Genomic DNA, 18,007 nt, shown 5'->3' on the forward strand with positions numbered 1-18,007 from the left:
CGGCTTAAAAATCCTCAGTTTTGCTTGGAGAAAGTCCTTGCTTTGCGAGTAGTGGTTAGCATCTTAAGATCTAAGCACTTGAAGCTTACATCTAGATTATGTCCCCATGTTTTGGGGAAATGCTCTTCCCTCCTTTCTTTCCCCTCTGTGCCTCCTGTCATTTCCCTGATTTTCAGAGTCAAACTGTTTTTATTCCTTGACTTGGAGGCAGAGAGTGAAGACTCAATATGCTGGAAAGGAGATTAAAAAACATTCAATTCAAGATCTTCTTTTGATGAATGACATACATCTATGTAAGCTAAGGTATGTTGTGGTAATAAGTATTCTCAGAGTCTCAGTGGATTAACACAAAAAAGGATTTATATCTCACTCCCACCTTATCGTTAATATGGAATGAGGGGTTGGGGAGGAGCTGCTCACTGTCATCACTAAGGAGCCCAAGGAAGCACAGCTGGGGGAACACAGGAACCAACACACTAGCACTTAGCTCACATAGGACTGGCCAAAATTAGTGACATGTCCAGGCCTAATATTAAAGATTAAAGCAAGGAAACACAATCCTACCAGAAGACTAGAACCAGAAGAACCAGAAGATTTGTAAGCAGATCTACTGGCCACTACAATGAGAATTCAGAAATCCAGAGAATTTAAAGCAGTGCATTCTGTGGTACGCACTTTTTTCTTTCATTTCACTTACTGTTTTTGTTTTTTAAAGGAGATATATGTTTGGTGGACATGACTGTCGTGATACACGTTCCTTAAACCACCCCAAATCCTTAGAACGCTCGCTTCCCAAACATTACCCTACTACAATTGCCCATGCACCAAAAGTGATTGAAATAGTCACAACAGTTGACTGTTCACAATAGAACAGTCACAATAAAACAGTCACAGTTTTAGAAGCTCCCAGCCTACTTTAAGCATGAGTCACAATCAAAAGGTTAGACTATTACTCATACGGCTTCAATTTTTTAAGTGAAAGATGGCATGATCATAAGGCAAAAGAGTATTTTATATTAAACGGAAGTTTTAAATTTCATAAAGAAACTATCAGAATCATTTCTTTTGTAAACAAGTAACAATTTTCTGATCTGCAACTCCCTTTCTAAAAATACTAATTTCAATTAATTTTCAGATGACACTGATCAATTTTATTTTCATAAATATATAGAAAGGTACTTTTACAACGAAAAACATAAAATGTATTATGTTGAATGATTCAAAATGAGACATATTTAGACTGATCACAAAGTTCATGTTCCCCCAAGACCTAACTCACTTCCTATACAAGAGACTATAGATCAGAATTTTCATCAATGTTTACATGTATAATTCTACACAGCCAGTAGTAGGCTTTTGGATAGGATGGCCAGGTAGAATTGTCATTGCCTATTAAGTAATACATCTATCATCACTCACTTTTTCTATACCTTCTTTCAGCCTTCTTTAAGAGGATTTTGCCTAGGCAATCTCAGTTACTTCCATCTCTTACAGAGAACTTAGATGTGGTTAGCTGCCTTTCTCATTAGATGTTGCATTAAAAAAAGACTTCTAATAGCCTATTGTGCATATTGAGGTACTTTTGCTCTTCAAACTCCATTAAGTTCTTGTAAGCCCCAATTAGGTAAAAGAACAGTTAATTAGAACAGTCTGTTTTCAATAGACTAAGAGCTTTGCAAGGAAGATGATTTCAAGACCTTATGCCTAACTACCCACCTCTTTTCCCTTGAGTTCAAGTCTAGGTATTTGAGACTAGACAGTAAATTCATTCTCATTTAAGTAAATCAAACTAGTACTGCTGTGAATCACCTTTATACCATGAGGCCTCTAGCAAGTTATTTATTTTGGAAACATCCTCTATAGCTAGAGAAAATCTAGAGCCAGCAGGAACATGGCTTACATTCATAAAGATTTAAACCAGATCAAAACTATTACAAGCGAAAAGAGCAAGGGGAAAAGATGAAAAACATTTGTACGACTTTAGGTACTTCATATATATGAATTTCCAAACATTTCTTTAATCTAATTTCAATAGCTAACAATTATCACTGACTTAATAATAGAAAATACTAATGCAGATCATTTCTTCACCAAATAATTGGTGAAGAAACAAACAACAAAAAAAAAGACCTTCATCTATACATGGCAATAAAACTGGGGCATAGATAGCATGGAAATATGTTTTAGAAAAATATTTAACTATAAAAGAAATCAACATGTGCTAAAGTTGTCCATTAAACCAAAATATATATTTCAAATAAAAAGAAGTTGAAGTCTATGTTGTATTATGATTGTTAATTACATCCCATAGACATATTTTGGTGTATATGGAGAGGTATATTATTGTGCTTAAAATTAAAGTTTTAAGCTTTCAAGCAAAGTTCGATTACTGTTTAAAAAAAATCAGCCATTGTTTTACCCTACGCATTAATAGCCCTGATTGCCTTCTTCACATATTCATTCTGTAACACTTATGAATATGCATAATACCTAATCTGGAGCCATAACAGAGATCAATATGAAATTATTGCAGCTAATTTGCTAAAACTTTGAAGTTGCAAAGACTTACTTTTCCAAATATAATCCCAACACTCGCACTCAATTGTAGCCTAATATACCTTTATGAGTAGAACAGAGATGGCCTGGGTACACAAACCCAGTTTATCTCAGGCTACAGATAGGGAGTTTCTGTTTCTGCAGTTAAAATAAAATGTTTGGCAATTATGAATTACAGCTGTGCTGTACTTCCCAAGTAAAATTATTTGTTTGACCTCTCAAAACGTGGACATGTCCACTGAAGAAGTTACAACCAGATAATGTGAACATCTTTTTTCAGATGTTGCCACTGGAAACGATCAAGATGTTCAGCAGTCTGTATTTCATGTATGTTTCACGCTATGCTAGGTACCAGCATAGAAGAATGAAAAACCAAACCAAACAAAGCAAACAAGAAAAAGCACTGCCCAATTATTCACATAATTCAGTCTGAGGGGGAGACGTAAGCCAAATAATTAAAAGACATGAGACGTATAATAAACAAGGGAAGAGCCAGATGTGATGGGAGTCCAGAGAACAGAGTAACTCATCTGCACTGGAGATTCCGAGGAGGTTCAGAGAGAAGCTGACCTATGGACTGGGGCTTAAATAGAGACAACAATGGGATTTGAAGAGACACATTCCTTGATAAAAGAATTACTTGTGCAAATGCCCAAAGTTAAGAGGGAATATGGCATATCTAGGTAGTCTGGGTGGATGAAGGGACCAGGACTGAGGTCAGACTATGAAAGGGGTCTGGAATTCCATGGAGACTTTGAGACTACACTGTAGGTAAAGAATGGAAATCTGAAATAACCAGAGCTGACTCCTGGAAACTGTTATGGTGGCAGAAATAGCTTTTTCTTACATTAAAGAGAAAAAAGAAAAGCAAGTAAGGATTGGTGGGGTCTTCTGAATGATTAAAAGCAATAAAAAATGATCTGTAAATTTATCACCAAATAATATACTAGGTAACTGCAGAATAAAATACATTATCATTCAAACAAAAAATGTGCAAAGTTACACCCCCCCCTTTTTTTTTAGGGACCAGATGACAATGTGATTTGGATACCAGTGGGTAAGCATCATTTACTTTTACCATTCACAAGCATGTGGCCATGACTTACGGTAACAGCATAGGTCCAGTTGGCCAAATCTATTCTAGGAATTAATTATGACACTATTCAAAATTGATATGTCTTCAAACTAACTTTCCAAAATAATTTTTAATGCAATCAGTGTAATCTTAAACCACATGTACCCAAAAAATAGCAATAAATATGCCATTTTGTATAAGGAGAAACAGTAGACTCTCTCTAAAACACTTTAAAATACAATTAAAACCCAAAATTTTTCACGTACTTTAAATTACTCCAAAACTAAATTTCAAGGTCTTAACACAAAACTTTAATTTTATTCACCAATGATATTTATTTACCTGAGAGAAACTGCATGTGGCCCATATATCTCTCTCACTGCTGATAAATCAGCTTCCAGTTGTGGGTGCTTGTGGAGTTCCCCATCATAGTTCACCTGATGAAAAGGGATAATTTAAAAGTGTCTCAGAAGTGCAAAGAATCAAAAACATAAGCAATCTCTGGAGACAAGTCTCCCTGTACGTTCTGCCATGGGCATTTTTAGCTTCATTAAAGTAATATATTCACTAATATTCTTAGGTTCACATATGACTAGAATAATTGATTATATTTGGAACTTAAAGTTAGTCTACATTGATACAAAGAAAAAGCAAATGCAAAAAAGTGGTGAAGTGTCTGGCAGATAATCTAAAAAACTTCGAGACTGAATCTCAAGACTGAAGAAAAGCATTTACTTCCCCTCTGTAAGAATTAGTTGTGTAAATAAAACTCAAACAGGAAGAATGATTTTGTATAATGTTGAAATGTTCTATTGGGAAAGGAATCATTTCATTGGGAAAACTATCTCATTGCTAGAAAGTCATTCTTGGAGAGAGGAAAGCCAATTTTATTACGTTCATCTCTCTGTGGCCTTGCACATGCTTGATTGACAAATTACTATTCTGAATAAATTTACTTGCACTCTTTTACATAATTTTGGCTTTAATGTCCTTCTTTAACATATTAGACCCTCCCATTATACTATCCATCTTATAAAGCACATTTGCTCAAAGAGTTTATAGAAAGAGAACCACATATTATATAGCCACACCCTAAAATCAAATGCTCAGTTTAATTTTAACATTATCCTAAAAAATTCTGAAGAGTTCTTTTATACATGTGGCTAGGCTATTTTCATGTATTTAAATTATGATGATCCTTCATAACAATTTTCAACACCAAGAATTCAATGGCAAGGAATGCAAATAAATAATGAAGATGCTCAGTAATTAAGGCATATCAAATTTAATAAAGGTTAACCAGCTTCTACACTAACAATATATACTTTGTTACAAGTGTCATTACCTCAAAATATTGAATGAACACAACGTGCTTAAGAAATTTGAGGCAAAAGCACAATAAAATGCTATCTGCAAAATCTCTTTAATGAATTAAGACGACTTCAATGTAAACAAATGATTACAATTAAAAGAACTACAAGGGAACCTTAATTTCTAAAAATAGGTAGAAATGTAAAAAGATAAATTATATAGATTTTGTTAGTTACAGAACCCTGAACAACACACAGGTCCCTTAACTCTCAGGCACAGATTTCCACCAGGACAACATGGCTATCAGAACTTTAAGACTAGGTATTTGGAAGACCAGGCTTCCTTACCTGCCCTCCGTAATAAAATTCTTCGGAATCATTGTCACCTTCAGAATCTTCCTCCACTGTACTATTCTGTCTTGACTCCTTAAAATAATAAAGTAAGAAAACAATTTTAATGGTCAAATCAGGTGACCTGTTTAAAATAGCAAGTGGCTATATATAGGCAGGTCTTGAACATATATTACGGATTTTGTATATAAAACATTCTTGGTGCAGTGTAATCCCGAAACCCAAGGTAGTAAGACAAATGGCTTTGTGAGCGCATTCAGCTCTTTTTAAAGCACATCTTTTTAAAAAGTTCGCTTTCACTGATTTTATAGGAAATACACAATTCAATATTTGATGTATATTAAAAACTTATGTATAATCAATTATACCTTCAGTTTTGCTCTGATAAAACATTTGGCAAGTTCATACTAATTCAATTTTATTAAAAAACTCCTCAGCATTATTTGTCCCAGGCTGTTCTTACTTCCTCTGCCAACTCTAAACAATGGTATAAAAAAAACAGAAACTTTAAACGCAATAATATAAAATCAAATTATGAAAATAAACATGAAACATTATGAGGAGAACTTTGATATAAAAATTATTTGTTTCAGAATTCTGATTTCAAAAGGGTATTTAATTTAATATGCTTCAACTTGAAGTCTGAGTTTCTAATTACCTGAGCCACATCGGCCATGTGTCTGAAGTACAAACAGTGAAAATTCATGGGTGTATTCCTATCAGTGGCCCTATTAACATAGGAGAAATGTAGCTTATTTGGACACAGGAATCATTCACCCAGTGTTTTGGAACCATCCCTAAACTTCTACATTGAATTTCAAGTTCTTAAGGAAAACAAAACAAACAAACAAAAAGTGCAAAAGGAAATTCGAGTTTTAGAAAATCCTAACAATTATTGGTTTCATCAGTCCTTTTGTTCAACCAATAATTCTCGATGTGGATAAAGAAGGGAACTATAAATGGTGCAACACTAATAGAAAGAGGAGGGGTCAATCAAATGCGTAATTTGAAAGCAAAGAATTGCTGGTCCCATTGCACTCAATTAGTTTGTTTAATATCCTGATATTTATTTATAGATTCAAGTAAAGTCTTTTGAAATGCAGAGAAAAGATGAGTTTGTATTTTTAAGTACTGACAGAAAATAAGACTATGTACATCCTCTGTATTACTTTGGCTAAAGAAATAGTCTTTTACAAACAAAATTTTAAGGATCCCATCAAAATTACGCATAGCCATGTGCAGTTATAAATCAGTTACATAAGCGTTTCTCAATTAATTACATTGTTTGATGAAAGAATACAGAATAAGTTAAGCTTATTCTAAAATATACATTTTATTTAGATTTAAACCAGACATTTCTTTCTATGATCTGAAAGGGAACTTTCTTCTGAAAGTTAATTTTAGGCCACTCCCTAGCATACAAATCAAATCATCCCTGGGCCATTAGCTTGAGCTTCATTCACCAATGCCATTTTAGTTTCAGTAATGATATTAACTACCAACACCCAGTAAATTTTAAATATATCTATACTGTTTCATGAAAATAAAAAATATAACTTACATACCTCCCCATTTTCCTTTTGTAATTTGGATTTTATGGATAAACAACAGTTAATGTCATTTGTTTTTCTTAATTCTGAAAGAAAGTAATAATTAAAAAAATGATTGTGATTTAGCATGCTATTTACCAAGCATTCGTGAGTTCTGGTATAAAATCACTCTTTAGATGATTCCATCTCCTTTGAAAAAGAATTAAGAGATATTTTGAAATTACGTCATGTTGAAGAGTTACACAATATACAAGCTATTCTGATTATTCACAGTGCAGAAAGATGTGATTGAACTAAACTAAACAACCGCTTCCCAAATTCCTTCAGCTCTCACTTTATATTTCATGGTATCTTCATTGCTGTAAGTGTGGTTTTAAAGTATTCAGTCTTTCACTGTGCAGAAAAATATTTTTACAAAAGCAATGTCAGCATAAAACATTTAAACAGGATTTTTTTAGCTACTTTAAATTTATGCATTTACAAAATTGTTTAAAAAAAAAAGTACTTTATATAGAAAATTTGTCCGGAAACTGGATTTATAGATACAGAAGATAAATATCTGTTACACTGGCTAAACGAAACAAATAAACAAAAAGGCCACATACAATTTTAAAAATTAACCTAGAATAAAAATAGTATTACTATTACCTGTTGCTATTCTATGAAAAATTACTGGTATTGGCTCTGTAGTAACTAGCACATCTTCAACATTCTCTGAACTTGACACATATGTATTATCTGAAAAAAAAAAAATCATTAAAAGCATAAGTTTAAAAACTACATCCTTTATAAAAATAATAGCTAATTTATATGCATATCGCTTGAGTTCCAACTCTCTAAAGCACACACTACTGTTCCGATTAAACTAAAAAAATATGATAAAGTAAATTGCAGATTTATGTGTGAAGTAACTGTAAATAGTCTCTTTAAAGACATTTGCATCTCCTGGTGAAATACAGATTTTGAACAGAGACTATCCAGGTACATCTTTAATATCCCTTATGGCAATGAATCATTTGGATGCAACTGGGTGCCTCAACTCACTGGAGGGGGTCCTTCCCAATATCAGTGTTTATCACAGGAAGCAGAGTTAGTGAGTAGAGAGAGAAAACCAAAGAAGAGCACTTGCTGCAATTAAAAAAAAAAATTCATTAGTGGGCCAGACGCAGTGGCTCATGCCTATAGTCCCAGCTCTTTGGGAGGCCTAGGCAGGCAGCTTACTTGAGGTCAGGAGTTTGAGACCAGGCTGGCCCACATGGTGAAACCCCAATCACTAAAGTTAAAAACAAAAATTAAAAAAGATTCATCATGAAATAATTCAAAAATTTGAGCTGAAGACTTGGTTGTAATTCACACCTTTTATATTGCTCTAATGCATATTTTTAAATTGATATAAATCTCACAATTATCATTCTTCTATAAATTAAATTAACTGCATGCATTATACCAGTTGAGTGCACAGAACACTAAATTAGCCCATAGAGTCCTTAAATTTCTTATTCACTATTTGTTTCGTCTCAAAAAAATAATGTTTTTATGAGTTTAGCACTCTTTCCCTGACAAATACAGGTCTCTAAGTAATGGTAATACAATCCTAGGTATTTATTTTCTTTGCTCATTGAGGATTGCAGGGCATCTTTTTTCAACACACACTTCATCAATTCATTAATAATGGTCCTATAATGCACCCACCACTGACCTATTAAATAGTACACAATATCACACACAAATAATAGAAGCATAGATCAATTTCTGCTAGGGAAAATTAATGTTCTTATGATGCAGTGAATACACATTAAAAGATTTTTGAGCCCAGTTTTCATAATATTGTGTCAGCACAGTGAGAACATGATTTTTAATTGATACATGGCTAAGTCATTATTTCCAAGGAAACATCTGTACTATTCTTAGACCTGGAGTAATGAGTGAATGATAGTGATCTGTATGTACAGGTTTGCTGCAAAAGATTCTAACAGACCTAAGGCTTTAATATTATTCAGGGAGCTAAGCAGAAGTGGATATGAATTAGATTTGAGACAAAAGAAGTTTGCCTCATTATTTTGTTTGGTGCAATCACAAATTCAGCTTTATTTAATTTTCCAATAGTTTCATGGAGGATGTGAGGTTTTCATGTTTATCGAGTGAGACCACAGATTAAGAAACAGGTTTAATATAAATTTATTTTAATTATATCTCATTAGTTGAGACTTTGATCACTTATCTAGAGTCTCCTCTGTCAGTAACCTCATACTTTCAGTAAGTATCAAAAACGCCTGTTAGAGCCAATTTTTTTATTATGTCTTAAGCCCTCACTCAGAGTCTCATTGATTTGAAGTCGGCTGTTACTTAATAAACCTAATTATCTGTTTTCCCTGTGCACAATGGATTCCCTGGAGCTAGCATTCAGGAGAAAAGAGTATTAGAAGGGAGACTTAGCACAATGGAAACAAAAGCTGACAAACAATTAGAAGGGAAGATCCAGAAAAATCCATAAGGTGGATAGTTCCACATAATTTCACAGAATCATGGAATGACAGAGATTTTACATAAACACCAAGAGTTAAGTAAATTAAGAGAGTATGTTTAAGAAAACAGGGGAGTGAATAACTAAATAGAAAGGATTTTCTATCAAAATGCCTTACATAAAGTGTCAACACTGGAAGACAGTAAGATTTGATTCAAGAGAATGTAAGTTGGCGTATGTTGCATAGGCTGGACAGGATTATGCTTTCAAACATATCATTTTCTAAGAGGTTTTGTACAGTTTGTACTTTGATTAGTATTTAGGCATTAGAATACATGTAATTTCTTATTTTGGCTTAATTTATCCCAAATAAAACTGTTTTCAGGTTTCATGACATTATTTATTAAATTGCCATTATTACATAATAGGCCAGATCCAATCACAGAGACAGACCCAAGTTATGGTGAGAAACGAAGGACCGGAAAGAAAGCACATCAAATCTAGAAGCTGCTTCAATTCTTTGAAAGAATTCGCTTCACTCTGAATTCAAAGCACTCTGGTCCAGAGCTTTTCTTTTTTGGAAGATTTTTGATTACTGATTTGATCTCCTTATTGATTATTGGCCTGTTATTTTATGATTCATCTTGATAGGCTGTATGTCTCTAGGAATTTATCTATTTGTTCTATTTTATGCATTCAGCAATTGAAAAGGAATGAAATCCTGCCATCTGCAACAACATGGATGAACGCGGAGGACAGTATGCCAAGTGAAATAAGCCAGACACAGAAAATAAATACTGCATGATTTCACTTACATGTGGAATCTAAATAAGTTGAACTAGTACAAGCAGGGAATAAGAACAATGGTGGCCAGGGGTTGGGGGACACAGGGAGAAGTTGGTTAAGGGGTACAAACTTTAAGCTGTAAAATCAACAAATTCCAGGACCTAATGTGTACCATGGGTGGTGATGGATATGTTAAATTAATTTAATCATGGTAATCACTACACATGTATATACATATCACATCATCATGTTGTATACCTTGAATATATTCAATCTTTATTTGACAGGTAAATATTTTAAGATTTAGAAAAATCTAGCACTACCACCAACCAGCTGTTGATCTCCTTTAGCCTAAGCCACAGTCTTTGCTATAAAACGATGAAAGGTTTGCTCATGATCTCTGATGATCATCTCATCTGTATGAATCCATTCTGTTGCCTTTTTGTGCTGTTACTTAATTACTTCTAAATCTTCCTCAAATTATTCTGACATCTGTAAAAATAACATTTGTTTAGAGGAGAAAGTGGAGTGTAAAAAGGGTTAAAGAATGTACTTAAGTAACAGAATGAGTCAGTGACAGAATAAGAATGTTTTTAAACTCAAATTCTTTCACTGGAATTCTCCATCTTGACTTCTAGACTGCCTTTTTTTTTTTTTTCCCTGAAAACCTCTGGGACAGTTAGATTTTCAATGTGGATGTTTTTTAGAGGACCTACAAATCTTTGTTAAAGCTGCTGACAGCATGGATATTTTCTCTTCATTTCTCTAACACTATGCAAGCATTATCAGAAATTTCATGGACACCTGGGACTTGGGGAGAGATTAACAGAATTGTGGAAAAGTGTTTATTAAACCGTTGCTTTTATTCTACAGGTACTTCAAATACAGCATCATTTAAGTCAAGTCATTCCATTCCTCACTGCTATGTAACCTAAGATAAATAATAATTATAACTCTAAATAGTAGTTATATTGATTTTATATTACATTCTGGATATTTTCGCTGAATTTTCTATATAATTTCATATCATCCCCAATGACAGTCAATTACTATCCCTATTTTAAATATTAGGGAACTAAGGCTCAGAGAAATTAAATACTTGGCTCAAACTACTTATTAATTAACTGACTATACACTAGTAAGCAGTAAAGCTAGAACCTGCCTGAATCCAAAAAGCAATGCTTTGTCACTGTACCATGTGCTTCTTTAAATATGGAACATACTGTCACTAAAAAGTTGCAATATCTTATAAAATATAAATTCTTATTAGATATAAAAACAATTATATTTTAGAGGCTATAATTTAATATAGACTGTACAGCATTCTAATTCTCAGGAGGTTTATTCACAAGCTGTACATAATGCTCAAATGTATCATGTAAGTCAAGACTCTTTAGACTCACAAGTACTAGAGGCTCCAGAAAGTACCCCTTCATTCCTCTAGATTCTAGTGATAAGAAAGTCCACTCCCAACAGCAGGTAAGCCTTTCTAATTAAAAGTGGAAAGAGAAAATTAAAGAACTCTGCCATTATAGCAGAGCCAACCTGTGACTTGTAATATACACAACTACTGTGTGATCCATTATCTTACATTTTTAAAAAACTGTCTTCAGTAAAAATCCACAAAGAAGTACAAGTAAATAAGAAGACTGCTCTATTTCTTCAGTTAATAGTGAACAGTCAACATATCATTTAGTATTTCATTTATATACATGCTATTATGTACGCTGACTCAATTAAGGCCCTTTAGATTTTCATTTCACTAAAACAAACTATGAAATAAATTTCAATAGATGGCACAAGTTAATTAATAGATCACAAATATAAAAAGACAAATCTGTTCCCAGGGACATAAGCTAGGGTGATGTAATCTTGACTTTGGAGGATAATACTAATACATTTTCATAGAGCAAAGAAAATTTCCTACATTCAAACTTAGATAATTAGCTAATAAGCAATCCAAATAATCCAGGAAAAGTTGGGGGGGGGAATCCCAAGGTATATTATTAGAAGGAATTAATAAAGGTAATATCAAGATTACTGCATTAAGAAATTGAACACGACATTAAAGAGAGCTATTTGTTTGAAAGAATCTTTGAAAATGGGCAAATTATTTAGAAGACAAACCAATAAGGGGAAGGACAGAACAAATATAAACAATAAAAATGGGCTAGAAGAAATAACCAGAGACATGGAAGATTTTTACAACTACAGACCAAATACTATACTTTCGCTAAAAATTTGGCCATTTCACCGACCTAGCAACTTTCAAAAAGAACACACATTTTTAAATGACTAAGAAATAGGAAAATGGAACAGATAGTAATCATGGCAGATAAATAGGACAACTGCCCCAGAACCATCCCTTAAAAGATATTGAGCTCAGACAGATTTGTTTGCATGGCCTAGCAAATGCTCAGTTGTTTTATTCCTTCAGCAACTTAATTCTATTAGTCTTTAAGGCTAAAGTATATGACAAAATACATAATTCTCATAGATCAACACTGAGTTATTTGCTAATATAACTTCTCACTTTATTGTCTAAAGGAAAAGGTATATATGATACCTCAACAGATGCCAAACAATAGTTTGATAAAATGTAATATTCATTTTTAAAAGAAAAATCAAGCTTGATAAATGAGAAAAAGAATCATTTCCTTTCTGAAAACAAGTGGAAGCATGCTCACTAATTCTGAGAAAAGGAACAAAGCTGCCAAGTTTCATATCTATTACTAAAAATTATTCCAGTGCCAGCTAGAATAGGTATAAATGTTGGAAAGGAAGAGCAAACACATACCTTCTAAAACAATATGTCTACCTAAAAAGTCAAGCATATTAACTAACAACTCTTTGTACAAATAAATGTGGATTAAAATTTAATAATGCAGAAAACATTATCATATTAATGTTCACTGTGAAGAAAGCTCCATAAAAATACAAACACTAATCCCCCAGAGGCAACAGGAATCAGAACTGAATTACAGACTTGATTTTATTACCAAACTACATGTTTTGGGAAAATGTTATTTAATACTGAACATCTCTCAGCCTGCTTCTCTAAGTATAAATTTATATTATAAATTATCCTGTTCCGCCTTTCATACAGACTAGCACTGAGAATCAAGTGAAATTGTGTATGTGCTAACACTTGGTATACTGTGTGCTGTACAGTGTACTTTGACGTACTGGTTATATCAACCAATTGAAATTTCTACCCCAGTATTTAAACCAGAATGCACTACTCTCCCTGTTCTGTCATTGAATTTTATTGCAGCATAACAACCTACTTTAATCAAACAGATCAAATATATTTATTTCCACTCCTTCCTTTTGGAAAAAAAAAAAGTTGTACTGGAAATTCATTACAAACTTTCTCCAATTAAAGAATTAGTAAAAAGAGCGCAAATGATAATCAACACTTTTAGAATTTCAGTGTTTGTATATCGGCATTTCCAAGTGAGGCTCCAGTAAAGTGAGGAAAAGCCCAAGTAATACCTCTTGGCCACAAGAGGGAGCTAAACACTTGGTCCACTTGGTTTACTAAAGACATCTTCTACCACACATCCTGTGCTACAGAATAATTCACTTAGTGTCTTCAACTTGCGCTTTAATTTGTACTATGATTTCTATCACCTTGACTTAAAAGTCCTGTACCTCTCATGGCTGACATCTCTATGATCTGCCTCAAATGAAAAGCACATAATTTTAATATTTACAATAAATAGTGGGGGTTTTATTTTCCTAACATACTTGGCAAACATAGCATCAAAAACATGCTATATCATAAGACAGGGCTGACTGCATAACCATCTACAAAAAGTACTTTTCTTATAAATACTTCTTGTCTTGGTTCTTTCAGCAAAATTTCTCTACACCACTTTTTATGTTACTAATAAAAATAGGCATAGCCTTAATGAATAACTTCACTGTATAACTGTGCAATCGTTTTATAGAACACTACGCTTAAAACATATGGAGAGCATAGCAAAATAATTGTAAGGAAGTTTGTGATTTAAGAAATTATTTTCAAATGTAAGAATTTATCAAATGATTAAATGCTTAATGCAAACTGCCACAGAAAATACTTAAATGCTAAACAAGTAACTTTCACATTATCTCTGCACCAAACTACAAACTAATTACTATTTTTAATACTAAAAAGAAAAAATAGATACACAAACACTTAGAGAAATGACTGAAACAAATAAGTGTTACCTATTATTTTTACATTATGAAAGGCCAAATGATGTTCAAGACTAACAGTTAGACCAGGTAAGGGAATCTTTATTTTAATTGTAATGATGTAAACATACAGGCTGGAACTATCACAGGGCTCTTTAAAGAACTTTTCACTGGGAAATTATTTTGATTCTGGACTGTGTCTCAGAGTAAGACATGTATTTTGCAGGCAGTCAGGAGAATTCTTCTATACCTTTAAGACTTCCTCTGCCAATGCTTTACCCTTAGATATATTTATATGTGATTTACATCTCCAGAAGAAAAAACTATTCAAGGGAATCGTGATATGAATATTTGTAATAAAAGGAGAAAAGCATACCTGGGTAATCTTCAGATACATGTACTGAGTAGGACACACTGTTAAAACAAGAAAAGAAGACTCAAGTTACTGCTAAGGTAGGCAGGCTTTTACAAAAGACAAACCAACCCCATGTTACCCATTCCATTACACAGATACGAGTACAAACAGGTAACTTCCAAAACAGATCAGAAAACCACTTTTATATCTGACATAAGAAAGTTTTTTAAGATATGCTTTCCATTAGTCTAAATGGGCCTTAGTCTAACAGCTTTGAAATGTCTTTCTCCCAACAGGAATATTTCTTTTAGTATAGATAGGTCTTTTATTTCAGCAAGGTCTATTACTTCCTAATATATGATCATTTGTTTTCTTTGCTCAGATTTCATCAAATCATCTTTTCTTACCAAAAAAGTATTTCTCTTATTTAGTATAGGACCCAAGAATTTCATTTTTTAATATTATTTCCCCAAAATATGAAGTACTTTTGATAATACTGGTTTTTTCCCTAAAAGAATTAACAAAATATAATGGAAGCATATCAATCTTTCATCATGCGTGCACACACACACACACACATATATATAAATAAACTTCCTTCTATTTTCATAAGGATTGTGTTGTTTCAAAATAATTTTTAAATTATATTTTAACAATTGCACAACTTCTTTCTCAGTAATCCCACTGCCTCTATGTACCTATCTCATGACATATGAAAATTGAACATATTTATCTGTTCATTTTTCCATCTCTGTCAACTAGATAGCAAGCCCCATGAAGTTAAGATCTATATTTGTAGTGTCATCATTTATTTTAGTGCATGACACACAGCATATGTTTAGCATTAGCAATCTGACTGCATCAGTGAAGCTGCCACCTGCCACAGAAAGGTCAAAATTTAGTTTGAGTTCAGCCAAATTATCTGCCTGTTAAGAAAAAAAAAAAAAAAAAAAAAAAAAAAAATTATCCTTTTAAAAAAAAAAAAAAAAAAAAAAAAAGAAAAAACTCATTCTCTTTAAAAGAACATACAGAAGACAGGATCTGCTCAAAGTATCATTCACAGGGTGAATCCAATACAATCCAAAATCACTTAATACATGTACAAATAGGAAAATGTAACCTATTTTCAAGAGAAAAGACCCAAGTGTTGGGATTAGCCCAATATAATGTTAAAAAAGTTATTTTAAGTATACTTAAGGATGTAAAGGAAAAACCAATCTGAAGAAGACAGAAACAAAAAGACTATCAGAGACTTCTGGGGCACTAGCAAAATAACAACATTTGTATAATTAGAGTTTTAGAAGGCTGAGGAAAAAAGAATAATGCAGAAAATATCAAGAAGGGCTGAAAATTTCTCAATTTTAGTGAAAGATAAAGATGTGCTGAATAAAGAAGCTCAGAAAATCTGAAACAGGAAAGCACAAAACAAATTATACCCAGATACATGCAGTCAAACTGCAGAAAACCAAATATAAGAAAACATTCTAAAAGAAGTCAGAGAAAAATAAAACGACATATTACATACAAGGAAACAGTGATAAGAATCAATGTTGATTTTTGGGAAGGGGAAGAGACAACTGTCAGTCCAGAATTCTGTATTCAGCCCATAAATTACACATACGCATCCACAAAAAACGAAGGCAAAACAAAACAACTTTCAGATAAAAGAAAATTGTAAAAATATGTCCCCAGCAGACCTGCAGTATAAGAAGTCCTCAACAAAAGCTCTTCAGGATTAAAAATACCAGACAGAAAGTTAAAGGAATGAAAAACACCAAAAACTGTAAATATAAAACATGATATTTTTCTTAATCATTTAAAAATACATTTAACTGTTAAAAGGTAAAACTATAGCACTTCACATACATATGATTACAGCATTGTAACAGGGAGGGGTAGAATGGCCTTAAACAGTTGCAATGTCCTTGCATACTATGTAAAATGAAGTTGCAAAATCCTTAATATTATGTAAAATAATATATTAACCCTAAATAATAACTATCAGAAAAGTTAAGGAAATATCCCTATAGCAAGAACACATGTATACACAAACACATAAACATACACACACACAAACTGCTTTAAAAGCTAATAGATAAATTACACAATTCTAAAAATCATTTTGCATCATTTAATTCTAAAGAAAGCAGAAAAGGAGGAACAGAGGAATAAAAAGCAAAAGGAACAAATAGAAAACAAAAAGTAAACAGAGACTGAGTCTAATCATATCAATAACTGCATTGAATGTTAATGGAATAAGACACACTGCATAAAAGAAAAAGATTACCAGAATGGATTAAAAAAAGCAAGATCTGTGCTACCTTTAAGAGAACCACATTAAATATGACACATATAGATTTGAAGTAAAGAATGGAAAAGATACACCATGCAAACAATAGGTGTCGGAAGACTGAGGATGAAGATGTAAAGAGGTCATTCATAATGATAAAAGGGTCAATTCATCAGGAAGAATGTATCAATCATAAATGTGTATGTACTACTAACAAAGCTTCATAATATATGAAGCTAAACCTGACAGAAATATAGGAAAAATGAACAATGCAACAATCATAATTTGAGTAATTAACAGAACCAGACCAAAAAAAAAATAAAGACACAGAATATTTGAAACTGATTTATAGAGCACTGTAATTGCAGAGTATCAAGATAGACCATACACTGAGCTGTAAGACAAATCTCAATAAATTTTAATGAATGGGTGAACATGAGTCAGCACAGCTCATATTCTGGGTTCCCTGGCTCATCTTGCCCTTATGGTATTTGAGTCCTAAGTCCTTGAAAAGTCATTGCCCCTTAGAAATGGTGTCTGGACTTAAGGCTTTGCTGCTTTGGCCAGGAGGCAATGCAACCCTTCCAGGCAAGCTTAAGTTCCCAACTCCACCAGTCAAGTCCCGGGCATGCTACTCAGTCCTTGGAAAGAGATTAGGCAGAGACAAAAAACACAACTGAATAAGCAGATGAATAGAAAAGAAGTATGATTAGTAATGAGATGAAGTTTGATACATTTTTCTTTCATAAGGCATATTTAATTGTTCGATTGTTTTTTATTTTTTTTAGAGATGAGGTCTTGCTCTGTTGCCCAGGCTGCAGTGTAATGGCATGACCATACCTCACTGTAACCTCAAACTCCTGGGCTCAAGCAACTGCCCCTTTCAGCCTCCTGGGTAGCTTGGACTACGGATTTGCACCACCACATCCAGCTACTTTATTTTTGGTAGAGACAGGGGTCTCACTATATTGCCCAGGCTGGTCTCAAACATCTGGCCTCAAGCCATCCTCCTGCCTCAGCATTCCAAAGCACTGGGATTAAAACCATTAATCCCAGTATTAATTCAAGGAGCACTTTTTGGTAACCTG

At 33.1% G+C, this 18,007-nt stretch overlaps 1 protein-coding gene across 2 annotated transcripts in view; it reads right to left on the reverse strand.

Annotated features, from left to right (window-relative positions):
• Positions 1 to 18,007, reverse strand: part of PARP8 (poly(ADP-ribose) polymerase family member 8) — a 179,224-nt gene that overhangs the window by 74,964 nt on the left and 86,253 nt on the right. For both annotated transcript variants that reach the window (XM_032281105.1, XM_032281104.1), the window contains exons 4-8: positions 14,651 to 14,688; positions 7,491 to 7,580; positions 6,858 to 6,928; positions 5,290 to 5,367; positions 3,974 to 4,068 (exon numbers count right to left, since the gene is read on the reverse strand). In XM_032281105.1, coding sequence (XP_032136996.1) covers positions 3,974 to 4,068; positions 5,290 to 5,367; positions 6,858 to 6,928; positions 7,491 to 7,580; positions 14,651 to 14,688 — 372 coding nt within the window. The remainder of the gene's footprint in view (positions 1 to 3,973; positions 4,069 to 5,289; positions 5,368 to 6,857; positions 6,929 to 7,490; positions 7,581 to 14,650; positions 14,689 to 18,007) is intronic.

The sequence above is a fragment of the Sapajus apella genome, unplaced genomic scaffold (genome assembly GCF_009761245.1).
Source record: "Sapajus apella isolate SASKATOON/1434 unplaced genomic scaffold, GSC_monkey_1.0 scaffold1, whole genome shotgun sequence".
In the NCBI taxonomy this organism is placed as follows: domain Eukaryota; kingdom Metazoa; phylum Chordata; class Mammalia; order Primates; family Cebidae; genus Sapajus; species Sapajus apella.